This window comes from Myxine glutinosa, chromosome 14 (assembly GCF_964187855.1).
Source record: "Myxine glutinosa chromosome 14, kmMyxGlut1.1, whole genome shotgun sequence".
Taxonomy (NCBI): domain Eukaryota; kingdom Metazoa; phylum Chordata; class Myxini; order Myxiniformes; family Myxinidae; genus Myxine; species Myxine glutinosa.
This window is the reverse complement of record NC_136274.1, coordinates 51,584,003-51,610,228: the sequence shown is the minus strand read 5'-3', so window position 1 is coordinate 51,610,228 and position 26,226 is coordinate 51,584,003. Positions and strand designations below refer to the sequence as shown.

The window sequence follows — 26,226 nt, the reverse complement described above, 5'->3', positions numbered from 1 at the left end:
AATAGGAAAAAGGTTTCCAGTGAAGCGAGATCATGGCGGGCGATGATAGTGTTATTACGATGGGCCAGCCTCACCTGGCTCGGCAAGATCTTAGCACGTTGGTGAGTGTGGTACAGGTGGTTGGTCGTGGTGTCGACCGAGGCCTACGACGTTCGACCTAATCGTAATGAGGCTTGTTTAGTGACGTGAATGAGGTCGGATCCGTGGAGACCATGCTCCATGAGGTTTTTAATGGTGATGAGTTTTCGTTCTAAACTGCGGAACCATTTAAATATGTGTTTTTATTCTTCATACGCGAACTGTGGTCGTATTCGTGATGAAGTAGCCAGGGTGGTCCCTGCCACGTGGTGTGTTGCGTCATGCGAGGAGACCCAGTGAGCCATTCTTAAAAGACAATAATCTTCTTCTTTATTTGACGTTCTTGGGTTGGCCGGGGAAGTTTTTATTTGCCCACTTCTTTCACGAACCGGATGGCATGGTGGTGGATGACATGGCGTTGGATGACATGGCAATGGATGACATGGTTGTGACATGGTTGTGACATGGCAATGGATGACATGGCAATGGATGACATGGTGGTGGTGGTGGATGGCATGGTGGTGGATGACAGGCATGGTGGTGGATGACATGACATGGTGGTGTATGACATGACATGGTGGTGTATGACATGACATGGTGGTGTATGACATGACATGGTGGTGGATGACATGACATGGTGCTGGATGACATGACATGGTTGTGGGTGACATGACATGGTGGTGGGTGACATGACATGGTGGTGGATGACATGACATGGTGGTGGATGACATGACATGGTGCTGGATGACATGACATGGTGCTGGATGACATGACATGGTGCTGGATGACATGACATGGTGCTGGATGACATGACATGGTGCTGGATGACATGACATGGTGCTGGATGACATGACATGGTGGTGGGTGACGTGACATGACATGGTGGTGGATGACATGACATGGTGGTGGGTGACATGACATGGTGCTGGATGACATGACATGGTGCTGGATGACATGACATGGTGCTGGATGACATGACATGGTGGTGGATGACATGACATGGTGGTGGATGACATGACATGGTGGTGGATGACATGACATGGTGGTGGATGACATGACATGGTGGTGGGTGACATGACATGGTGGTGGGTGACATGACATGATGGTGGATGACATGACATGGTGGTGGATGTCATGACATGGTGGTGGATGTCATGACATGGTGGATGACATGACATGGTGGTGGGTGACATGACATGGTGCTGGATGACATGACATGGTGCTGGATGACATGACATGGTGGTGGGTGACATGACATGGTGGTGGGTGACATGACATGGTGGTGGGTGACATGACATGGTGGTGGGTGACATGACATGGTGGTGGGTGACATGACATGGTGGTGGATGGCATGGTGGTGGATGGCATGGTGGTGGACTGCCAACTTGGAATGTGTGAACGGAGAGTAGGCTCGAACAGCGTCCGGACAGCTGTTCCACAAGCTGGTGAAATAAGAGAGTTGAGATGTGAATTAAGCGTGGATTTTGGGAGTTAAACCTGCAGGCAGTTACCGGATGGAAAAAGACATTCGTGTTGGGAAGCGCTGGACGGCTTGGAGAGCAGAGGGATCAGTGGGGAGGCGGTCATAATCGGAGGCTACTGACCTGTCTGCAATGTGAGAGCAACAGGCCTTGTGCTCCAGGCTCGTTGCAGGAAATGTCAATGTTGAGAGCTTTAGATTGTACGGAGTGCAGGAGAGACGTCACATTAGGGTACCAGCCCATAGAAAAGAGCAGTACTCCACTGAGCTCTGCACTAAGGCCTTGAAGGCTGGAAGTGGTTCTGGTTTATTCGGAAAGACTTGGAATGATGGATGATGCCCAGTTTGAGGCTGGCTTTGAAGGCCACCTTTGCTCTATATGGTCAGCCCAGAAGAAGTCGTGGATGATGACGCTGAGACGGTGAAGAAGCTGAATCTGGTAATAGATTGGAAAATATAAAGTGACAGGAAAATAGAAAGCACAGATACATTCAAAGTACACCGCCCTCATGCCAAATAAATAAATATTTTCCAGCATGGCAATATTGCCGTGCAGCTCATAGAGACTGTATTGGGAGGGATTTAGGTGCACAATAATTGATTGATTAATTGCATAATTAAAATCAATAAATAATGATTGTAAAATATTTTCTGAATCAATTGGCTAATAGCATACCTAAACCACCAGTGCTTCATCTGAAGCTGTAACTTTTTGGAAATTAATTAAATAAGCCATTAATCGAAAAAAGGGAAAAAATTAATTGATTTTAACAATAAATAATTAATCGATTAATCGAAAAATCAAAAATATCCTTGATAGCCATATCACTTGGTCACTGTCATGTCCAAATATTAGCTTCCCAGCTCAAAAGGTGCCTGAGATATTGCCCAGATGAGAAAGAAAATAAATAAATGATTAATAATGAAAATAAATAAATAATCATAGGATAATTAAATATTTAATCAATTGGCTAATATAATACCTAAATCACCACCGTTTCATCCGAATCTGTAACTTAAAAAAATTAATTAATCAGGTCATTAATTGAATAATTAATCGATTAATTGATTAATCAATAAATCAAAAATGGCCTTTACAGCCAAATCACTTGGTCATTGTCATGCCCAAATATCAGCTTCCTAACTCAAAAGGTGCCTGTGATAATGCCCAGAAGAGAAAGGAAATAAATAAGTACTTAATTAATCGATAATAATTAAATAACTAAATATTAATTGATTAATCAAAAAAAATATACTGTTTTTGCCAAAGCACTTGCTCACTATTGTGCAGAAATTTCAGCTTCCGAGCTCAAAGGATGGCCGAGATATCGCCCAGACAAACAAACAAACAAACAAGTACAGATACATTCAAAGTACACCACCCCCATGCCAAATAAAGAAATATCCTCCAGCGCAGAAAGGCGCCCCAGCAATACCGCCATGCAGCTCATATAGACTGTATTGGGAGGGAGAGGCGTACAATAATAATTGATTGATTAATTGCATAATCAAAATCAACAAATAATTATAAAATATTTTCTTAATCAATTGGTGTTAAGTTCCTCCTTGCCCTCGCAAGGGAAAGGCTAGGGTCAAGCTCCTCCAAATTTCCAAACACTAGAAATCGGACGTCTCAAATTAATTAATTATTTGTTAAAACATCTCAGTCGCCCGCGACCTCTCTAGCGCGGGCGTCGAACCAGTTCATTTCCGGTGCGACCGGGCCGAGTATCGGCCCGGCCGTGGCCGAAGCCGTTGATTCCGCCGTAGCACGCTAACGCGTAGGCTCGCGCGCCCCTGGCCCGCCGGGGCTCCGCGGGTGTCCTACCGTGCCTGGCTTGCCGGTGCCCGGGGACGGATCTCGCTGTCTAAACATGGTAGCGCTAGGCCAGTGGGACCGCCGGGACCCACGTGCACTCACATGGTGTTGTGCGCGTGGGCGGCAGTATCAGACCGGGGCGCCCAAAGGCGCCACGCACCCAAACGCTCCCCGGCTAAAGTTCATCCTGAAGGCGCCCACATTGTGCGGACAAACCAAGTCAAGGGCCACGTGGTCAGGAGAACCACACACACTGTGCCTATCGGCCGGCCTCAAAGACCGAAATTGTGACGGTGTCACCCGTAATCATGCAGCGAAAATGAATGAACTCATTCATTTCGTCATCTAAACAGTGACGCGCATGAAGGGATGAACGAGATCCTCACTGTCCCTATCTACTATCCAGCGATCCCACAGCCAAGGGAACGGGCTTGGCGGAATCAGCGGGGAAAGAAAACCCTTTTGAGCTTGACTCTAGCCCGACTCTGTGAAGGGACTTGAGAGGCCGCAGGCACTCAATAGGGCTGGACCCGTGAAATTTCGGGGATTTTTGGTAAAAATACTTCAGGGTAAATTTACATAGGAAAACCCCATGCTAAATTTTCGTTGCCGAAGGACTTTATTTTTTGCGAAATTCATCCTGACTTCGTCTCTAGGAGGATACAGGGGTATCTGTGGATAACGGGAACCTTTATTTGGCGAAATTCGGACTGATATTGACCGAGTTATTCAAAATATTAACTTGTATCAAATAAATCTTTTGTGATTTTGTATTTTGCGCACCTGTATCGTTGGAGGTATTGACTTATATAGGGTTGGTTTTCTAAAGCTAATATCAGAATATTAACTTATATCAAATGGGTCTTTTGAGGGGAAAGTGTGATGACGTCACCACGTCACGTGGCACGAATGCGCGCCTGTGTCGTGGGAGATACTGACTTCTATAGGGAGGCCCCATCACCCTCCCCCATCACCCTCCCCCATCACCCTGCCATCACCCTGCCATCACCCTGCCATCACCCTCCCCCATCACCCTGCCATCACCCTCCCATCACCCTCCCCCATCACCCTCCCCCGTCACCATCTGCCATCACCCTCTGCCATCACCCTCCCATCACCCTGCCATCACCCTCCCATCACCCTGCCCCATCACCCTGCCCCATCACCCTCCCCCATCACCCTCCCCCATCTCCCTCCCCCATCTCCCTCCCATCACCCTGCCATCACCCTCCCATCACCCTGCCATCACCCTCCTACCACCCTCTCGTTGGAGGTATTGACTTATTTAGGGTTGGTTTTCTAAGGCTGTAGGCCGCACCTCATTTTGTCAAATAAAGTGGTATTCGGGTGGTTCTGGTATTTGGGACCGCAGGGACGGAAAGTGCAGGTACGGGGTGCTTGGCACTCCCCAGCCGGCCCGCTCTGAAGGTTCAGATCGGGACACCGGGATTCATTCCGGTCGCCCGGTCGGCCCGGAGGTGGGGGTGCGGGGCCTGTCACGGAACGTCAAAACAAACTCCTCCCTCCCATCCCATCACCCTCCCATCACCCTCCCATCACCCTGCCCCATCACCCTGCCCCATCACCCTCCCCCATCACCCTCCCCCATCACCCTGCCATCACCCTCCCATCACCCTCCCATCACCCTGCCATCGCCCTGCCATCACCCGGCCATCACCCTGCCATCACCCTCCCATCACCCTTTATTGGACCATTTGACTTCTGTAGGGTTGGTTTTCTAAGGCTTATATCAGGATATTAACTTATATCAAAAAAGTCTTTTAAGGTGAAAGCGCGATGACGTCACCACGTCACGCGGCACGAATACGCGCCTGTATCATTGGAGGTATTGACTGATATAGGATTAGTTTTCTAAGGCTGTAGGCCGCACCTCATTTTGTCGAATAAAGTGGTATGCGGGTGGTTCCGGTATTTGGGACCGCAGGGACGGAAAGTGCAGGTACGGGGTGCTTGGCACTCCCCAGCCGGCCCGCTCTGAAGGTTCGGATCGGGACACCGGGATTCATTCCGGTCGCCCGGTCGGCCCGGAGGTGGGGGTGCGGGGCCTGTCACGGAACGTCAAAACAAACTCCTCCCTCCCATCCCATCACCCTCCCATCACCCTCCCATCACCCTGCCCCATCACCCTGCCCCATCACCCTCCCCCATCACCCTGCCATCACCCTGCCATCACCCTCCCATCACCCGGCCATCACCCTGCCATCACCCTGCCATCACCCTCCCATCACCCTTTATTGGACCATTTGACTTCTGTAGGGTTGGTTTTCTAAGGCTTATATCAGGATATTAACTTATATCAAAAAAGTCTTTTAAGGTGAAAGCGCGATGACGTCACCACGTCACGCGGCACGAATACGCGCCTGTATCGTTGGAGGTATTGACTGATATAGGATTAGTTTTCTAAGGCTGAAGGCCGCACCTCATTTTGTCGAATAAAGTGGTATGCGGGTGGTTCCGGTATTTGGGACCGTAGGGACGGAAAGTGCAGGTACGGGGTGCTTGGCACTCCCCAGCCGGCCCGCTCTGAAGGTTCGGATCGGGACACCGGGATTCATTCCGGTCGCCCGGTCGGCCCTGAGGTGGGGGTGCGGGGCCTGTCACGGAACGTCAAAACAAACGGCCTGCCGGGGCCGCCCAAAAGTCGGGCGTGAGGGGCGCGTCCACTAATGGAACGCCTCTCGCTTCCCAGATCGAGGGCCACGTGGTCAGGAGAACCTCGTCCCTTCTGGTTGCCCTGCCGTCCCACCGGGAGCGCCGGCAGGGTGTACTTCAAACTAAGCTTAAGTGTCAAGTGTTAAGTTCCTCCTTGCCCTCGCAAGGGAAAGGCTAGGGTCAAGCTCCTCCAAATTTCCAAACACTAGAAATCGGACGTCTCAAATTAATTAATTATTTGTTAAAACATCTCAGTCGCCCGCGACCTCTCTAGCGCGGGCGTCGAACCAGTTCATTTCCGGTGCGACCGGGCCGAGTATCGGCCCGGCCGTGGCCGAAGCCGTTGATTCCGCCGTAGCACGCTAACGCGTAGGCTCGCGCGCCCCTGGCCCGCCGGGGCTCCGCGGGTGTCCTACCGTGCCTGGCTTGCCGGTGCCCGGGGACGGATCTCGCTGTCTAAACATGGTAGCGCTAGGCCAGTGGGACCGCCGGGACCCACGTGCACTCACATGGTGTTGTGCGCGTGGGCGGCAGTATCAGACCGGGGCGCCCAAAGGCGCCACGCACCCAAACGCTCCCCGGCTAAAGTTCATCCTGAAGGCGCCCACATTGTGCGGACAAACCAAGTCAAGGGCCACGTGGTCAGGAGAACCACACTGTGCCTATCGGCCGGCCTCAAAGACCGAAACAAACAAAAAAAAAACAAAAAAAAAAAACAAAAAAAACAAAAAAAAAAACAAATAATTATAAAATATTTTCTTAATCAATTGGCCAATAGCATAGCTAAACCACCAGTGCATCATCCGAAGCTGTAACTTTTTGAAAATTAATGAAATAAACGATTAATTGAAAAAATTAAATAATTATATGACTAATCAATAAATAAATTGATCGATTAATTGATTAATCAAGAAATCCAAAATATCCTTTACAGTCAAATCACTTGGTCATTGTCGTGTCGAAATATCAGCTTCCTAACTCAAAAGGTGCCTGAGATATTGCCCAGATGAGGAAAAAAAAAAAAAAAAGTACTTAATTAATTGATAATAATTAAGTAACTAATCAATTAATTGATTAATCAAAAAGAAAAAAATAGTTTTTGCCAAAGCACTTGCTCACTATTGTGCAGAAATTTCAGCTTCCTAGCTCAAAGGATGGCTGAGATATTGCCCAGACAAACAAGAAAACAAGAAACCGGAGTGAAAACTGAGTACTCCCTTTCAGCGCGCGTCATTGTCGTGCTTCCTTCGGTGCCCCCGGTAATGACGTCATGCAGCGCCTGCAGATGGCATAGGAAAGGAACGGTATACAATACAACTGCACCATGTGTTCAAATGTTGCTTTCTTGATTGGCTCCAGTATTTTGAAGAGGAGGACTAGAAAGGGTGGTCTTTGCATGTATGTATATCAACTCCTTCACACTTGTGTACCTACACTAACTGATCGTACTGCTTGCAGGATGCTTCTAAGTTGACGCCCTTGTCCCCAGAGGTTATCAGCAGGCAAGCTACCATTAACATCGGTAAGGGCTCGGAAGGCGTGCAACTCATTGGTGTCCCGTTTAATTTCCGGACATGGTTCGGCGAAGTGTAACCTGTCCACTTCCACATCTTGCCCCTTCTCGCTCTTGACCTGCAGGTACTATCGGACACGTGGCACACGGCAAGTCTACGGTTGTGAAGGCCATCTCTGGCGTGCAGACTGTCCGCTTTAAAAACGAACTTGAGCGTAACATCACCATCAAACTCGGTTATGCCAATGCCAAGGTAAGTTTTCATCCACCTTTGTCCTAGTTCTTCTTAAAGTTTATGGAAGTAAATCTTTATCAAATAAATGTTGCTTGGATTTGATGAAACATGTCATGGCTCATTGTGACTTCAATACAGGTGTACAAATTGGACAATCCTAGCTGCCCAAGGCCTGACTGTTACCGATCCTGTGGCAGTAACACTCCAGATGAGTTCCCCACAGACATTCCCAGCACAAAAGGTTCCTTCAAACTCGTGAGGTACGAGGTACCTACCTCCTTTGGGCAAATAAATATTTCCTTAAATTAATATTAATTGCTGTCAGGCTTCCACTTGTTATGCCGTACACCGCGCAGTGGGAGAAAGGGTTATGTAATCGTGTATGTCTGTCCAGAACATAACCGTTTTACCATGTGACCTTTGTCTTTAAATTTTAAACAAACTTCTATTGTGAGAATATGGATAACGCAAATTAATAAAGCCTAGGTCACACATAGGTGGATTTGTCGGCGACTACTGGCGACTGAAAAAATCGCCACCACACGCCGACAATCGTAATGAAACCGTAATGGACGGTCGCCTGTAGTCGTGGTTATCCTCCCCAGGTCGCCTGCAGTCGGCAAGAGCCGCAAAGGGGCAAAATAATTTTTTAAATGTTTAAAAACGGCGCGCTCAGTCGTAATCGAAAAAAATCCGCCATGCTGTCGTCGGTATCCGTAATAAGACCGTAAAGCGGCCGCAACCCAGTCGCTCATAGTCTTCCGCAATCGCCCCAACATCGCCCCACCAGCCAGCACGGCAGAGATGCGAATGCCATACGGCCTTCCTGCGGCATCTTCCCGACTACGGGCCGACACTGTTGCGGCTGCGTATCGACTACAGAAGAACTGCCACGTCTCCCCTGCGGCTATGGGAGACTGACGACGACAGCAGTAGGACTAGTGGCGGCCGAGTTACGGCCATTGGCGACAGAGATACGACTGCCTGGCGACTGCATTACGACATACCACGATTCCATGGCAAGACAGGATGGTGTGAGGGTCTCCGTGGAGTGAGGTCCTGTGGTGCCGACAAGGATATGGCTTTATTGTTTGGACTTTTTTGGGAACTTTATTTTTGGGACTTTGGTCCTTTGGAAACTTTATTTATGGGACTTGGGACCAGTGGAAATAATTTGTTGGACTTTATTTCCATTCTCTCTCCCTGCAGAAAAGTTTGATTATTACATTACAATGATACATCTTTATTAACTTTCTTATTGTACATCAAACATCTTTATGCTTCATGTCACACATCATTGAAATGAATAAAGTGAAATGTAAAATAGAGAAATAAAGATTTAAAAAGTTGTGTGAATCGTCTCCAATCGCCGGCGGTCTTATTGCAGTCTTGCGGACGTCGGAGTAAACCGCCACCCGGCCCCAATGCAGTCGCCGCGATCCGCCATCGGTCGTAATCTAGCCGCCAGACTGTCGCCACGCTGCGGCCGTGCATCCGCAATGCAGTCGTCGTCGATCTTCAACAGTCGCCATCCCACTCGGGGCGTCGTCGCAATGCAGTCGTGGCCGCCTGCAGTCGCCATACTGCCGCCTGACCATATTTGACCACCCGAAATCGCCAGTAGTCGCCGAAAAATCTTAATCGCCGGCAGTCGCCAGTAGTCGCCAAAATATCCGCCTATGTGTGACCTAGGCATAAAATAGCCCCATGGGGGACTGGCTGTTATTTTCTCACGGTCTCTGAGAATATTTTAAAATAAATTACCTGAATTTGGGAGACGAAACGTATTGAATAAAATACCAATATTTGGGGTAAAACCCTCCTTTTTGGATGGGGAGTACAATCTCATGAGACTTTGCTGTCCTGATGAATCGTACAAAATTTGGTATACATCGGTTGGGTAGTTTGTGAGATGTTCTAGTCAAATGTTAACGCACATATGTACGGACGGACATCGGGACCCGCTCTGAGGTTATTTAGGAGAAATTCTGAGATAACTTTAAAATGTGGCTTTCAAAAAGACGTAATCTGCTGCAGAATGCTTGGTGTGCATACAAGCTCCTTGCAACAACAGTCATCTGGGCAAGAAATGTATATCGTGCTTGCCAAATAAGGATTGTTACCTAAAATGACTCGAAAAGCTTTAAAAGAAGCTGAGAAAAGGGTATGCCACTGCACAACAAAAGATTTGGAGAACTTTGCGATCAACTCGACCAAAAGGTTTATATCTTGCAGCCCGTACTGCTATAACCCCCGACGAGGTGAGCCTATGCAAGGGGCTGAGGACTGCGCGTTCTACCCGATCATTCGTCATTGAGTGGACTTTGAAGTTTGTGGGATTACCTCGTGTGAACATGGCAGGCTTGGTGATCTTACTATAATTCACCAAATGTCCGTCTGTCTGTTCGAATGTACCGTAAAAACTGCTGAACCGATCGCAAAGATATTTTGGGTGGGTAATCCTGGGATATCCAGGAGTAAAATAGGCTATTTAGTTTTCCCAATTTCAGCTTTGGTCTCCAGCATTCTCAGGTTTGGACTCACGCATAACATTCGCGTTCGCATAACGTTCATTGTGGTGATGTTCTCATTGTGATGATGTTGTGACGATGTATGTGTTCACGGTAGTGTTTGACGTGACGGTGTGAACGTAATTTCGTAATGTTTTTCGTTTCGTAATCCTTTAATGAACGTTTAATGTTTAATGAACGTTTAATGTTTAATGAACGTTCAATGCCCTTTTAAAAATTTTTAAATAATGCCCTTCGATGTCCTGGGCCGCACGCGCGCTACACTGGACGGGCCAGTGTGTACCTTGCCCTTCGCCGTCAGGCTCGGGTAAACCGCTGAGCCCCGTCCGTGAAGGGGGCTGGGGCTTGAGACTGTCCCACGAACGAGGAATTCCCAGTAAGCGCGAGTCATCAGCTCGCGTTGATTAAGTCCCTGCCCTTTGTCCACACCGCCCGTCGCTACTACCGATCGGACGGTTTGATGAGATCCTCGGATCAGCCTTTGCACGGGACGGCCCGTGCCGGTGCACCGAAAAGATGAGCGAACTTGACTGGTCTAGAGGAAGTAAAAGTCGTAACAAGATTTCCGTTGGTGAACCTGCAGAAGGATAATTATCGGGACAACATGAGAGCAAGCGAGACGCGAGACGTACGTGGTACGTGATCGTCCATGTATTGTTTATCATGTACTGTTTAGATTTTGATGATTTGCGTGTGATATGATTCAACGGATGTTTATATGAATCGTTTAAAATAAAAAAGCCTTCAATTTCTGATATTTTACCTTTTCATTTGGGCTTTCCAGTTGAAGCCCCGCCCGTAGGGCGGGTACTGTTGCTAGTTTATTTAATGGACATCTGCAATTGGAAAGACGATACTGTTACTCACAACGTTTAGGCAGACTTCCCAGAGCGAGACACCATATCTGGTTTGGATGTTTCTCAACACAAATGTGAAGGTCATATCTGGGGCTTGTCAATGCACAGGGTTAGTTTAAATGATGATATTTAAAGTAGGTGTGTGTGTGTGTGTGTGTGTGTGTGTGTGTGTGTGTGTGTGTGTGTGTGTGTGTGTGTGTGTGTGTGTGTGTGTGTGTGTGTGTGTGTGTGTGTGTGTGTGTGTGTGTGTGTGTGTGTTAGTGTTAGTGTTATATCCACTCCTGCCACTCACTTGTACTAACAGGAAATGGTACAAACGTGACACCTCTCATCCTCGTATTTACCCGTGAGTCCGATTTCCATTCAGGAACACAACAATTATAGTTAACCATTTTGAAATTGCTGTTAAAAAGACTTTAAATGACACATTTAGCTCCAGTCCACGGCAGGTTAAAAGTGCCGAGCCAGCAGAACCAAGTCACTGAATACCGACACAGACGAGTTGCGCAAGGCCTCGTTCATATTCATTCATTATTTCGAAAGTCGCATATTTGAGTCAAAATGTCAAAGGGCAAATTCAAGATAAATACAAATAGGCCACATTAGCTCGTCCGCTAAGCAGAGCGAGATGGCTGGGTTTTGTAATCGCATCCGAATTTCTTTATTTACCATTTGAGCTTTTGTCATCAAATTTTCAAGACTTATTATGTGAATATGGAGAAAATAATTAATAAAGGTTGCTTTTTTCTTTCGTTTTTGTTTGTTTCTTGTTTTTGTCAAGTATCGTTTGAGTACAAAAGGTACATGGATGGGATTTGCATTTTTTGATGCTTTCCAGTTGATTGCTGTTTTTAATGTGGCTTAATCTTCCTTGATAAGCCGTCCATTGAAAATCCAGAACATGCAATGTGAACCTGTTGCAAACAAATGTTTTAGCTGTGTTTGTACATTTTAACCTCGTCTTCACTGTCTTTTTTATTGTCATTTCTTTTTCGGTCCTCACTGTCCTCTAGGCACGTCTCATTCGTGGATTGTCCTGGTCACGACATCTTGATGGCGACCATGTTGAACGGCGCAGCTGTCATGGATGCAGCACTTCTGCTTATTGGTGGGCCGCCGATTGAAGGGTCTGGTGGCAAATTTTCTCTCATTTAAATGAAAGAAATGGTTCAAAATCCTGACTCAATAACGTGGTCGTCAGAATACCGAAGGGCAGTGTATAATCGCTTGTTATTGCTGTTGTTTTTGACACTGGGGCTTTTTTTATTATTTTTTTATTTTTTGTATACAGGATCGAGGCTCGTGAAAGAGCTAACATTAATCACACAAAAAATCAAACGGACACATAAAACATATAATAAGGGGAGCGGTAGACAAGATGGGGAGAGAGGGGGAAGCACACAAACACAACATTTGAGAGCAGGGACATCGGGAGATCTGTGGGAGGGAGAGGGTGGAGGGTGGAGGGAGGGTTGGGGGGGGGGGGGGGGGGGGAGAGAAGTATAACACACATGGATACTGCAAGGACTTCCAAGAAAGAAGTTGGTATTTCAAAAAAGTGGATCTGGGGTGAATTAGTGGGGGTAGAAAAGATCAAGGTTTTGGATGGGGAAAGATAAGAGATGGTGGTGAACAGCTGTTTTAAAGACCTGGGGGGAGGAGTGGGATTGAAGAGAGTGAGGGAGTTTGTTCCAGAGGTGGGAGAAAAGAGGAATGAAGGAGTGAAGGTGAGCAGAGAGTCTTGATTTTGGCAGTTTAACCATAAGAGGGTTGCTGGCAGATCTTATGGGACCTGAAGGAATATTTGGGGTTCAGAGCGAGAATAATAATTGCAGAATAATGGGGATTTATTCCGGAGTGTGCTGCCTTGAGTTTGATCGGTTTGGCTGGTGTTCATCATTCTCCACTACACTTGTGTGTACATGGTAACTACTTTAAAGTACTTGGTGATGAACACATAAAATACCTTAAAAAGTACTGTAGAGATGAAAAAGCCATTGCACCTCAAAGAAGAAGATTAAATGGATGAGGACAGCCAGACTCTGCAAAATGGTTGGAGCGTCTGCTCAGTGTGGGAGGTCGTCAGTTTGAACCCCACTTGAGTCATACCAAACACTTTAAAATGGTACGTACTTGATGGATGAAGCTGCCTTACTTGATGCTCAGCATTTACAACGTATATAACACGGACAAACAAGAATAGCTTGGCAACCATTGCCCAGATTTGATGGGCCTCGTGGCCTCCTCAATCCTCATGCATTGATGTTCCTTGTGAGGGAACACTTATAACTACTCTGTCTGCGCGGAATGATGTCGCTTTTTCATTGAGACACACTCGGTGCGCGTACACTACGCATTTTGGCAGCAGGTCATTTACAAAGAGACACTTGCACATTGTAAAAACGGTAGTCGTGTTATGTTACATGGCCAATCGAAGCAGCACGCTCTGGCAATACACCATCAGCATTAACCTAGTGTAAGAGCGTCAATCTGAGTGTTCTTGCTTGGTGTGCGTACTTGCAGCGGGAAACGAGTCGTGTCCCCAGCCGCAGACGTCTGAGCATCTGGCAGCCATCGAGATCATGAAACTGAAGCACATCCTCATCCTTCAAAATAAGATTGACTTGGTGAAGGAGAGCCAGGCACGTGAGCAGTATGAGCAGATCCTAAAGTTTGTTCAAGGTGAGCTTGCAGGAATCAGAATTCTGGGTGATTTGTACTTGTATCTATCACCTTGTTACCTTCGCCAGAGGAGAGGGAATTGCATTTGAGTCCGTTTGTTTGTTTGTCCGCACAGAATAAATGTGATTTTCTCTGCAACCGTTGGTCCGATTGACAGGAAACTTTCACCATAAGGTGCACTTTCACCTGTATAATTCTTAATGATAGTTATGACGTCATAGGTCACGTGTTATGGGCGCGATATTCGAAAAAACGAAAACAATTGCACCGCCATATCTCCGAGAGCACTGCATAGAAAAAAATTGAGACATGGTTTATTGTAAAGAACTCTCCATGGGGAATAAAATGTTAATGATGGTGCCATCGGTGCCTCCATTATGACGTCATAATTTGACAAGTACAAAACTTCATCCAATCAAGATGAAACTTGAGCGTCATCTAGGGATGAATTGGTGGAGAAAAAAAAGAAATAATGACGACATCATCGGTCACGTGGTTTGGCCGCCATATTTTAACACAAAATCCTTCAAAACCACTAAAAACACATCCTGGCAAGGGTCTGCAAACTCTGATTGCTCTTTCTTGTTAGTATATATTTTTCCAATGGTGTGAAGAAATCGCACATTCAATCTCGTGAATGAAATGTGCCATTTGCAATAACCTCTTTGTGCGTTTGACTGCAGGGACTGTGGCCGAGGGTGCACCCATCGTTCCCATCTCAGCACAGCTCAAGTACAATATTGAGGTCATTTGCGAGTACATTGTCAAAAAGATCCCAGTGCCTGTCCGAGATTTCACTTCTGAAGCACGTCTCATCGGTACGCCGTTCCCTTTAGCAACCACCCCTCCGGCAAAGATGAAAAGCTTTTGTGTCCTGCGATGATCGGTCGGAAAGGAAAGCTGCCACGTAGGTGTCAAACCTGTTCGTTCATTGTGACTTTGTGTGTACGTGTGTGTTTGTGTCCTAGTGATCAGATCTTTTGATGTCAATAAGCCTGGCTGTGAAGTGGATGACCTTAAGGGTGGCGTTGCTGGAGGAAGTATCCTGCGGGGGGTCCTCAAGGTGAGCGTGTGATTGGTTTGATATTTCCAGAGAAAACTACTTTTTTTTTTTCTTTTTGTATACAAGATCGAGGCTTGTGTAAGAGCCAACATTAATCACAAAAAAACGGACACATAAAACATATAATAAAGGGAGCAGGAGACAAGATGGGGAGAGTGAGGGAACCACACAAGCACAACAATGGTAGAGAACAGGGACATTGGGAGATCTGTGGGAGGGAGAGGGATGGAAGGGGGGAGAGCAGTACTCCATCAAGCTGCGGATGAAAGTTTTGTGTGTGGTGAGTTCTCAGGTGTGCCAAGGAAGGACTTCGCACGACGGAGGATGCCCAGTCGGCGACTGGCTTTGGAGGCCAGCTTGGAAATGTGTTTTTCCCAGGAAAGATCATGGCTGATAGTGAGACCCAAAAGCTTGAGTGACAGAACATCTTGGAGAGGATGGTTGAGAAAGTAGATGGGAGGGTTTTCCAGACGGTCTTTTCGGAGAGACATCGTAAGAGTGTGAGATTTGTCAGGATTGAAAGACATGTTCCACTTGTTTGACCAGTTTGTGATTTTGTCCAGGTCTGCGGAGAGTGAGGAGGCTGCAGACTGTCGATCTGAGATGTGATTTATTGAGCGGCAGAGAGTGGAGTCATCAGCAAAGCGATAGAGAGGATTTTCCAGAGACTCGGAAAGATCATTAATGAAGACCAGAAAAAGCACAGGACCCAGAACACTTCTTTGAGGAACTCCAGCCTGAACAGGAAGGGGAGATGAGAGAATTCCATTCAGGGCCACATGTTGACTGTGACCGGTGAGGAGGACTGCAAGCCATGCGTAGAGGTTTCCATGGATACCACAAGAGGAGAGTTTGGTGAGCAGGGCGGGGTGCCAGACCATATTGAAGGCACGTGATATGTCAAGGGAGACGGCTCTGATTTCCTGTTTGGCATTGAGGACCCCCATCCATTGTTGAGACAGCAGAAGCAGCATGTCCAGAGTAGAGTGACATGGCCCACATTCAGAAGTGATGAGTGGATAGAAGCGTGTTGTGCAGGCCTGGTCTGAATCCAAATTGATGATCAGAGAGAGATAAAGCCATTGGAGAAGAGGAAGGATTTGATCTCCGAAGCAATGATGGATTTCATGACTTTGCTGATAATTGGGAGCAAACTGATTGGTCTGTAGTTGCGAGGATCTGTTTTGCATCTTTTTGTGTGAAGTGGTAATGTTTGCCGATTTGTGAAAGAGCGGCAGAACAGGATTTTAGGACCCGTGCGTGGGCTGATGCCGTCTGGTCCAGTTGCAGAATCAGAGTGGAGATTTGACAGAAACTTCTCCACCTTGTCAGGAGAGAAGGAGACAGAGTCCAGGAGCAGCTGCGTATGACTGGGTAAAGTGGGTACAGAGAGAGATGGGTTTGGGACACAGGATTTTGAGGCAAACACAGAGTTTAGGCATTCAGACTTTTCACATGCGGTGTCAGCTGTGTAGCCGTTTGAGGTCAGGGAGGGGATGGAGGGGGAACAAACACCAGAAACAGATTTGACCAGACGCCACCAGGATTTGGAGGAGGGAGACAGGTTTGAGAGTTCTGTCTTGAGAGTAGAGAGATATTGTTTCCTTGCTCTCCTGAGGGTAGACACACACTTGTTCCGAGCTTTGTGAAAGGAACGGAGATTTCCGTCCGTTGGATTTGCCTTCCAGGAGCCGAATGCAAGTTGTTTCAGGGCAACAGCCTCACCACAAGATTCAGTGTACCATGGACGGGCGGAAGGGTATGACAACTGAAGATCAGATGGGATAAATCTGTGCACTAGAGAGAGCAATTTACTTTGGAAGAATTCCCAGGATGAGTTGATGTCAGAGGCGGTAGAGATGGGAGACCAGTCCAGATGATTGATGGCTGCTTGAAGACCATGCCAGTTGGCCTGAGTGAAATGCCAGACTCGTCGGCGCTGAGGTGGCTCTCTGAGAACGGCCAGAGAGATGTCCACTTTAACAAGGAAATGATCAGATGAACCGATTGGATCAGAAGAACAGCAGACATTTACAGGGAAGTTAGTCATAACCAAGTCTAGAAGAGAAGATGCTCCATTGACTGAGATCCGGGTCGGGAAATTGACAGATTGTGTCAGTCCAAGTGAGTTGCAGAAGTCCTTTGCTGAGGTGCCATGGCTGGTGAGAGAGGTACCCACACCCAGCCAGCTGGCATGATGACAGTTGAAGTCGCCACATATGAGGAAGAGAGAGTTGGGATGAGTGGATAGAAGCTGGTCCATGTTGTCAGACAATGAGATGTATATGGAGTTGTCACTGTTTGGTGGACGGTACAACACACATATGAACAAAAAGTTGGGAGCGGAGGGGAAGCCATATCCAGAGGGGAAGCTGTCTCCTTGATGAAGACATTGTACTTTGAAAGTATGAAGTTGAGTGAAATTTATTTTTGTTTTTTAAAAATTATCTTTGACATTGTGTTTCCCGTTTGGTGGGAGTAGGTGGGTCAGGAGGTTGAGGTGAGACCGGGCATTGTGTCGAAGGACGGAGAGGGCAAGCTGATGTGCAAACCCATATTTTCACGCATCATCTCACTTTTTGCTGAAAACAACGATCTTCAATTTGCTGTACCTGGCGGTCTCATAGGTCAGCTCATGTACTCTTGTGTAATCTGTATCACTGCTCTCATAAAGATCAGGAAGGGAATCTAAGGAGCTACAGTTTTGTGTGCGTTGCGCAGGCGTTGGCACCAAGATAGATCCAACGTTGTGTCGGGCGGACAGAATGGTGGGTCAGGTCTTGGGTGCCGTTGGTGCATTGCCGGACATCTTCACCGAGCTCGAGATCTCGTACTTCCTGCTTCGACGTCTGCTTGGTGTGCGCACTGAAGGGGATAAGAAAGGAGCGAAGGTAAGTCGTAAAAATGGGTGAGACATGGTGGCACAGAACAAGTGACCATATGTCTGAGTCTAAATCTGAAGCTGGGATGTAGTTTGTATCCAGACTGTTGGTTTGAATCGAATTCTCACCGGTTGTAGTCCACCCATTCCCCCTTCTTTTGTTTAGGGGATCTTTGGGCAGTGCTGCCTTTTCATCGGTAGTATTTTAGTGCCCATTCCCAATTTGTTGTTGGGTTTTACGAGTAGGGTTCAAAACGAGTGGATGTTGCGTGCTTGGTTCCAACAAAATCTAAGTTCTACAGATTGGATGAATTGTGCTTGCCTTAGTTCATTGAAACCTTGCCTCAAAAAGAGAACCATGACAATCACAAGTACATATGGGCAGGGTGCAGCCCGAAGTGGAGATCGGTTTCTGAGGTTTGGGACATGGAATGTGGGGACAATGACAGGGAGATCAGGAGAAGTGGTGGAAGTATTGGTCAGAAGAAGAGTGGACATATGTTGTGTGCAAGAGACGAGATGGAAGGGAAGTGGTGTGAGAATGGTGAAGGGTAGGCAGGGACAGAAATACAAGTTTGTGTGGCAAGGGTGCCCGGAGGGCGTGAATGGTGTTGGTGTCCTGTTTTCTGAGGAGTTTGTAGACAGTGTGGTGAATGTGACTAGAGTGAGTGATAGGTTGATGATGGTGAAAATGATGATTGGAAAGCTCTTGGTGAACGTCATCTCGGGATATGCTCCGCAGGTTGGTCGAAGCGATGAAGAGAAGGACAAGTTCTGGTGTGCGATAGAGAAGCTGAGGGAAAACGTGAAAGATGAGGACGTTGTTGTGGTGGGAGGAGACCTGAATGGACATGTGGGAAGGAGTATGGATGGTTTTGAGGGAGTTCATGGGGGTTACGGATATGGTGTGAGAAATGGAGAAGGTGAAAGGATTTTGGAGTTTGCTGATGGAGCTGATTTGTTGATTTGTAATACTCAGTTCCACAAAGAGGACAATAAGCTTGTTACATACACGTCAGGTGGGTCGACGACAACCGTTGACTACCTGATGGTGCGTCGGTGAGATAGGGGGCACCTCCGGGACACAAAGGTGATCCCGGGGGAGGAGGCTGTTTCACAGCACCACTTGGTTGTCTGCGACATAAGGGTGAAAGGTGCGAGGAGAGCTCGGCGGGTGAAGTACCAACCGAGAATGAAGGTGTGGAGGTTGAAAGAGGTGACAGTAAGGGAGGCATTAAAAGAGAGGCTGAGTAGGGTAGAGGATGATGTGGTTGAGCTTGAAAGTGGTTGGATGTCAATGAAAGCTAGTCTGTTGGGAGCCGTTGGTGAGGTATGTGGATGGACAAAAGGACCACCGAGGCACTCGGAAACATGGTGGTGGGATGTTGAGGTTGGAAAGAGGATTGACGAGAAGAGGAAGAAGTTCAAAGAGTGGCAGAACGCGAAGGGTACGGGAGCAGAAACAGTAGAGCATGAAAGTTATAAGGCAGCCAGGAAGGCTGCAATGAAAGAGGTAGCAAAGGCGCAGGAGGCATGTAGGAAAATGTTCGGAGAACGCTTGGATTCGGAAGAGGGTCAGAAAGCAGTATTCAGGATTGCAAAGCAGATAGCGAAAGAGAGGTGTGATGTGATGGGGGTGAGTTGCTTGAAGGATGAAGTGGGACAAATCGTTGTTGACCCAGATGGAATTAAAGGAAGATGGAAAAGATATATGGAAATGCTGTTGAATACAGAGAATGAATGGGATGGCAACATAGAGAGTAACCCAGTTTTAGGACCGGCAGAGAAGATAACTGAGAAGGAAGTTGAGGAAGCGATAAAAGCAATGAAGAGTGGAAAAGCGGGAGGGCCGACGGGAGTTGTGGGAGATATGTTGAAGGCAGCAGGAAGTTGGGGTGTGAAGAGAATGACAGAGATCTGTAATCTGGTGGTGAAAGAAGGCCGCATTCCAGTGGATTGGGAACTGAGTACCCTCGTCCCTCTATACAAGGGGAAAGGTGACCCTCTGGAGTGTGGCTCGTACCGAGCGATAAAGTTATTGCAGCATGGAATGAAGGTATTGGAAAGGGTGTTGGAGAGGAGGATAAGGAAGAAAGTGAAGATCGACGAAATGCAGTTTGGATTTATGCCAGGAAGAGGAACGACAGATGCGCTTTTCATTGTGAGGCAGTTGCAGGAGAAGTACATGGATAAGAGGAAGAAGTTGTTTTTTGGGTTTGTTGATCTGGAGAAAGCATTCGATAGGGTTCCACGCAAAGTATTGACATGGGCATTGAGGAAGTTAGGAGTGGAGGAATGGTTGATCAGAGTAGTGATGGCAATGTACAAAAGAGCACGCACAGCTGTAAGGACGAAGGACGGGAACAGTGGTGAGTTTGAGGTGAAGGTGGGAGTGCATCAGGGGTCGGTACTAAGTCCACTACTATTTGTAGCTGTGATGGAGGTGCTCGCTCAGACCGTAAAGGAGGGTTTACCGTGGGAGTTGTTGTATGCAGACGATCTGGTGTTGATTGCGGAAAGTATGGATGGACTGAAGGAAAAGATGAACAAGTGGAAGGAATGTATGGAGACAAAAGGTCTGAAGGTGAATATCGGAAAGACAAAGGTGATGGCAAGTGGTAAAGCATGTGGTGAGGTGGAAAGAACTGGGAAGTGGCCGTGTGCTGTGTGCAGGAAGGGTGTCGGAGTGAACTCCATTCAATGTACAATGTGTGCTGAGTGGGTTCATCAAAAATGTAGTGGTCTGAGAGGGTCATTAACCAGTGTGGCAGCTACATTCAAATGTAAGGTGTGCACAGAGGGAGCTGCAGATGGAGGAAATGTTGAGTTGGATCTTGGAGACGGCGTGAAGCTGGAAGGTGTGAAAACATTTTGCTACCTCGGAGACATGCTGAATGGAGAAGGTGGATCAGACTCGGCAACGGTTGCTCGAGTGAGATGTGCATGGAAGAAGTTTCGGGAACTGAGTGGCGTGCTGATGAGGAGGAGAGTGTCGCTGAAGCTGAAGGGAAAGGTGTATGCTGCATGTGTGAGAAGTGTTATGATTTATGGGAGCGAGACATGGGTAATGAACGTAGAGCAGCAACGAAGGCTGGAAAGGGTGGAAATGCGAATGGTTCGATGGATGTGCGGAGTATCGTTGAGAGAGAGGAAGACAAATGATGAATTGCGAAAGATGATGGGAATATTGCCTGTGATTGATGCTGTGAAGTGGAACAGGTTGAGATGGTTTGGTCATGTATTGAGGAAGGATGAAAGTGACTGGTTGAGAAGAGTGATGGAAGTTAATGTAGAAGGAAGTAGAGGACGGGGAAGACCGAGAAAGACTTGGCTAAAGATGGTGGAAGAAGAAATGCGGGCAAGGGGGTTAACAAGGAGAGATGCAGAAAATAGGGCAAAATGGAGAAGATTGTCATGGGGACCGCAAGGCTAACCCCCGCTCTAGCAGGGAACATGGCCTTAAAATGCATGTTGTTGTTGTTGTTGTTGTTGTTGTTAGTTGATTGAAACATTTTAATAGTTTATTGTCCGATAGCCGGAATACCAGGTGTTGCCCGGTGATGTCCTAATCCTGTTGGCATGTTGAATACATCAATTTTTTGTTTTGCTTTGGCATGTTTTGTTTTGTGTGACATCCTGTGTTGTGTATTGTATGCAGAAGTATTATTTTTTTATGCATTTTATATGCACATATACATATTGTGCAGATGTTGAAGTGGATACGCATAGGTCATGCGTGACATGTTATACAGTGGTATGTTGTGTACATGCGTCTTATGCGTAACATCTATCTATGTCTCTCTCTGTCTGCCTGTCTCTCTCTCTTTCTCTCCACACACACTTTGAGTTTGCTTGTTGACCACCTGCATGCTATGTAACTGTAGGTGCAAAAACTTGCAAAGAACGAGGTGCTGATGGTGAACATTGGTTCTCTCTCAACGGGTGGCCGGGTGCTTGCTGTGAAGGCTGATCTTGCAAAGATCGTGCTCACGAACCCTGTGTGCACCGAAATAGGGGAGAAGATCGCGCTGAGTCGTCGTGTTGAAAAGCACTGGAGGTTTGTGATGTCGTCTTCGCCCGGCCGATCAACGGGCTCGGGATTATGCTTTGACCAGCGTTCAGCAAAGTGATGTTTTACGTGAAGTACAAAAGATAACCAAACATCAGGTCAGGCATCAAAGGAGTCAGAGTAAATATCAAATGTCAAAGATCCATGTGTTGTCATGGCAATTGGTGGAGATAAGTGAGACACAAGTGGGTTTTGAGAGGGTCCAACCACCTGCTCTCAATCTCCTTAAATCATTTGGTGATGTTGTCGTTCTGCAGGCTGATTGGCTGGGGGCAGATCCGGAGAGGCGTGACCATCAAACCGACCATCGATGACGATTGATCAGCCAGTGGCGCAAATGAGGACGTGATCAAAGTTGGACTACTTTTGTGTGAAGCTGGACTTTGATTGGGGTCTGTGGATGTGACGTCGTTTCTTGGACATTTTCATGCTCAGGAGGGGAGGGGAAAGTTCTTGAGAGATGAGAAGCACTTGTCCTTCTCATTATCCTCGCTTACGTTTTTCACTACCCGTCCGGGTCCACAGATATGAGAATTGACTCGTCAAGCCAATAAACACCGTTATCCACCGCTACCTGTGTTAGGTGTTTTTATGTTTTGCTCTCCACCCAAAGCTCACTTTGGTGCCCCTACTCCAATCCATGAAGTGAAACTCGGGGAATGTATCACGTTTTCACTAGAATTGGGTGTTTCCTGTTGCCATTGAGAGAAATCAAGTTTGCGCAGTTTCTTGAAAAGGGAGAAAAGTTTGGACTCACATCTCTTATTGGTCCACATTCTGAATGCTTTCTGTACCTGATTCTTGTTTATATCAGGGAGGCAAACATATGAGTGTGCTTGTTGTGTTCGGAATGTGCAAGTTGGCCAGATTGCTTTCCGAGACCATACAGTCACGAAGATAGTCTTCCAAAGTGTGGACTGTCTTTTGTTCCGTTGGTGAATGCGCAGCCGTGTATGCCAATCAAAATGTACAACTCGGCAGCTCGTTGCGAGGTGGTATCTGCTGGTGTCAGAGAGGAGGGTAGTTTACACCACGTGGGGAATGCTGATGTCATCGTTTGGTGAATGTGCTTTTACTTATGTACTTACATTTAAAAATTGTTTGTCCCAGTTGCCTTCATCTCTCTGGTTTATTTATGAAAACCATCTTGAGTGCATGAACTCAGGACACTGGTCTGAAGAACCACCAACCACCCCTCCCTGAGTACGAAATGACCTGCTTGCCCTTTTTTTTAAATATGAGATATCACCCACCACAAAGCCTTTAAGGCCACTCGAGTTTCCCCAGAGGGAGGCATGAAGTGTTTCGTCTTGGTTTCTGCAAAAAAAAAAATCCATTATTATTAAATTTTTCCCCAATTTTCAATTATTTAATTTTTCAATTATTTATTTATATTTTTCAATTACATATTTAATTTTCAAATAAAAATTTTTTAATTTTTTTTTCAATTATTTGAATGGTTTTGTAGTTCATTCATTTTTCCAATTATTTAAATGTTTATGATTGTTTAATTTTCCCATTATTTTTATTTATTAATTATATAGTTCCCAGAGGGAAGCATTTAGTGTTTAGTCTTTGTCTGTGGTATCCTATTTAAAACAAAAAAAACGTTTGCTTTCATTTTGAGGCAGAATTTCAAACTGCTTCCATTCGGTTAATATTACAAGTTGGCTATAACAGGAACCATCAGCAATGTCCACCCGCAGCCCTCTAGTTTGTTCAAGGCTATGGGTGGAAGAGCAAGTGGGTATGAAGAGAAAATATTTGGAAGCCTTGCAAGGAAACTGGAACGTGCTGGAATGATTGATTACCCGAGGATTAAAATGTGCTGTCTTTTATACAATGTTAGTTCTTACATGACCCTCGATCTTGTGTATATACAGACTTGGCATTTAATATGGAATTTTTTTTTTTCTTGACTTGGGTTTAATTTCTGAACTCAGTATATCAATCTGGTGAGTTTCTTTTACCCTTCGGTGATGTCTTTGTTGAAAAAACCATGTCACTGATTGTCTTTCGCAGCAAGAAGTCAATAAAAGGATTATATCACAGGTGGCGTGACAAAATGTAAGGACAGGTACATTTGACGATTGGCTTCACAATCGGGTATATACGGGTTGTTGCGTTCTGTAGTAGTGGAAAACAACTGCTGCACGTCTCCAAAAGTTATTGCCGCTTCCTCTGGAGATGGTCCGTCAACTTGACAATGCTGTTTGTCATGGAGTGGTGGCTTTACGAAATTCTGGCATGAAACGGCGTGCTATTGCTCGGCAGTATGGCATCACTCAAGGTCAGGTGTCAAAGATCCTGAAACGAAATGCTCAGAGGGGTGTCCCTACTCCAATACCGAGGCCAGGACGTCCACGCAGAACCACAAGGAGAGATGATCGCCAGCTGCACCGGTTAGTCTGCAATGGCCGTACCAAGTCAGCTAATCGGCTTCGGGCTGAGTGGCAGCAATTGACAAATGTGCCTGTATCCAGAAGGCAGGTCAACCAATGACTGGTTCAAGCAGGCTATCGTGCCAGGCGCCCCCTGAGAAAGCCACGCCTGACCAGACAACACAGCCAGCGCCGATTGCAGTGGGCCAGAGAGTACCGTCAATGGCAGCCAGGACACTGGAATCACGTGACCTTCAGTGATGAGTCTAGATTTCTGGTCTATCGTCAAGATGGCCACGTCCGAGTGCGCAGACAAGTGCATGAAGCCCACAACGAAGATTGTATAGTGCCAAGAGTCCAAGCTGGAGGTGGTGGGGTGACCGTTTGGGCTGCTTTTCATGCAGGGGGCAAAACTGACCTGGTTGTTCTGAATGGAAACCTGAACCAGTTCAGGTACAGGGTCATTCTGGAAGAAACATTGCTTCCATTTGCTCGTGCAGCCTTTCGAGGAAACTTTGTCTTCCAAGATGACAATGCAGGGCCTCATCGTGCTCGCATGATCCAACACTTTCTTGCTGACCGTGGTGTAGAGCATATGGAGTGGCCTGCCATGTCCCCGGATATGAATCCGATAGAGAACTTTTGGGCAGAATTAACGTGTCAAATCGACAACTTGGACCAGCAGCCGACCTCTGTGCGTGAATTGCAGCAGACTATTGTCACTGCATGGCAAGCGATTCCTGTCCAAACCTTGGCAAAGCTCGTGAACAGCATGCCTCGACATGTACGTGCTCTCCTGAATGCTCGTGGGGGTTACACGAAGTACTGAACTGTAATTTTACTGTCCGTAATCCCAGTCATAATTTAGCTTTTGTTTTTGTTGAAATTTTTTTTGGCCAATGTGCAAAATAGAGAGATACTTCTGGAAAACGTACAGAAGTTTAACCCTACTGTCCGTGAATTGAGTTCGATATCAGTTTACATCACTTTCAAGGATCAATTTATTTGTTTTGAAATGTCAAATGTGGTTTTTGTTTCTTTTAAAGGTCACATTAACAAAATCTAGAATAATTTCAACATAATTCCAATGAATTTTTGGTTCTAAGTCATCTTGAAAAGTAAGTTCACCCCCACAAAAAAAAATTCCATATTAAATGCCAAGTCTGTATATATATATATATATATATATATATATATATATATATATATATATATATATATATATATATATATATATATATATATATATATATATATATATATATATATATATTGTTGCGAATATGGAATTTGGCCTCCATATCCGCTTGTAAATATTCCCCTATTTTCTCCAATACTCCCCAACTTTCCCCGATCCCCCATTCCCTAGTCCCATTGCATGTAAATAACAATCAGTAGAGCCGACCTTCCCCTTATTCCCCCATTAAATGTCGTGCCCAGGTCCACCGCACCACACGTAGACAACTTTCGGACATCTTCCTAGTTATTCTTATTCTATGTCAGTTAAGGCCTCGTCTCCATTAATTATGACTCTTCGTTGCACCAGAATGTGATTATATGGCATCAGTAGTGAGTTTAGGACCTTTCCCATACCTCCTTCCATCTTCTTCCCCAACAATTACAACAACAACAGAGGAGATGGCGGCGGAGCGGGGGAGGATGCGTCCTCACACCGGCTCGATTAGCGCCATAGACCATGCGCTCCACGGGGTTACCACGAAGGGGCTCCTTGTCAGCTCCTCGTCAAGGGCGGAGCCTGGTAAACCCCCCGCACGCACCCAATGAGAAGCAACGTGCCGATTCCACGAGGCGGAGCTAACGAGCCGAGGGCGTGTCACTCCCCGCCGGATATACGCGGCCCCGCGCCGGATGTGACGTCAGATGCGCCCCCAGCTTAAGCAGACAAGACGCCATCCGAGCGCTGCGACCTCCCCGCATCTCTGGACCGGACCGAGTCGATTCTG

At 46.6% G+C, this 26,226-nt stretch overlaps 1 protein-coding gene across 2 annotated transcripts; it reads left to right on the top strand.

Moving 5' to 3' along the window:
• Positions 1-22,454, top strand: LOC137439763 (eukaryotic translation initiation factor 2 subunit 3). Of its 2 annotated transcripts, none has more exons than XR_013621339.1 (12): positions 1-101; positions 7,509-7,572; positions 7,689-7,816; positions 7,937-8,058; positions 12,200-12,294; positions 13,710-13,868; positions 14,552-14,686; positions 14,837-14,931; positions 17,414-17,558; positions 17,653-18,138; positions 21,312-21,869; positions 22,139-22,454. XR_013621339.1 is itself a non-coding variant. In XM_068135832.2 (12 exons), exons 1-12 carry the CDS (start codon positions 33-35, stop codon positions 22,200-22,202), a joined length of 1,419 nt encoding a protein of 472 aa, XP_067991933.1. In that variant the 5' UTR covers positions 1-32; the 3' UTR covers positions 22,203-22,454. The 2 variants fall into 2 exon arrangements, 1 of the variants encoding a protein (XP_067991933.1); XM_068135832.2 differs by having other exon boundaries at positions 17,653-17,822; positions 21,697-21,869.
• The last annotated feature ends 3,772 nt before the right edge of the window (positions 22,455-26,226 follow it).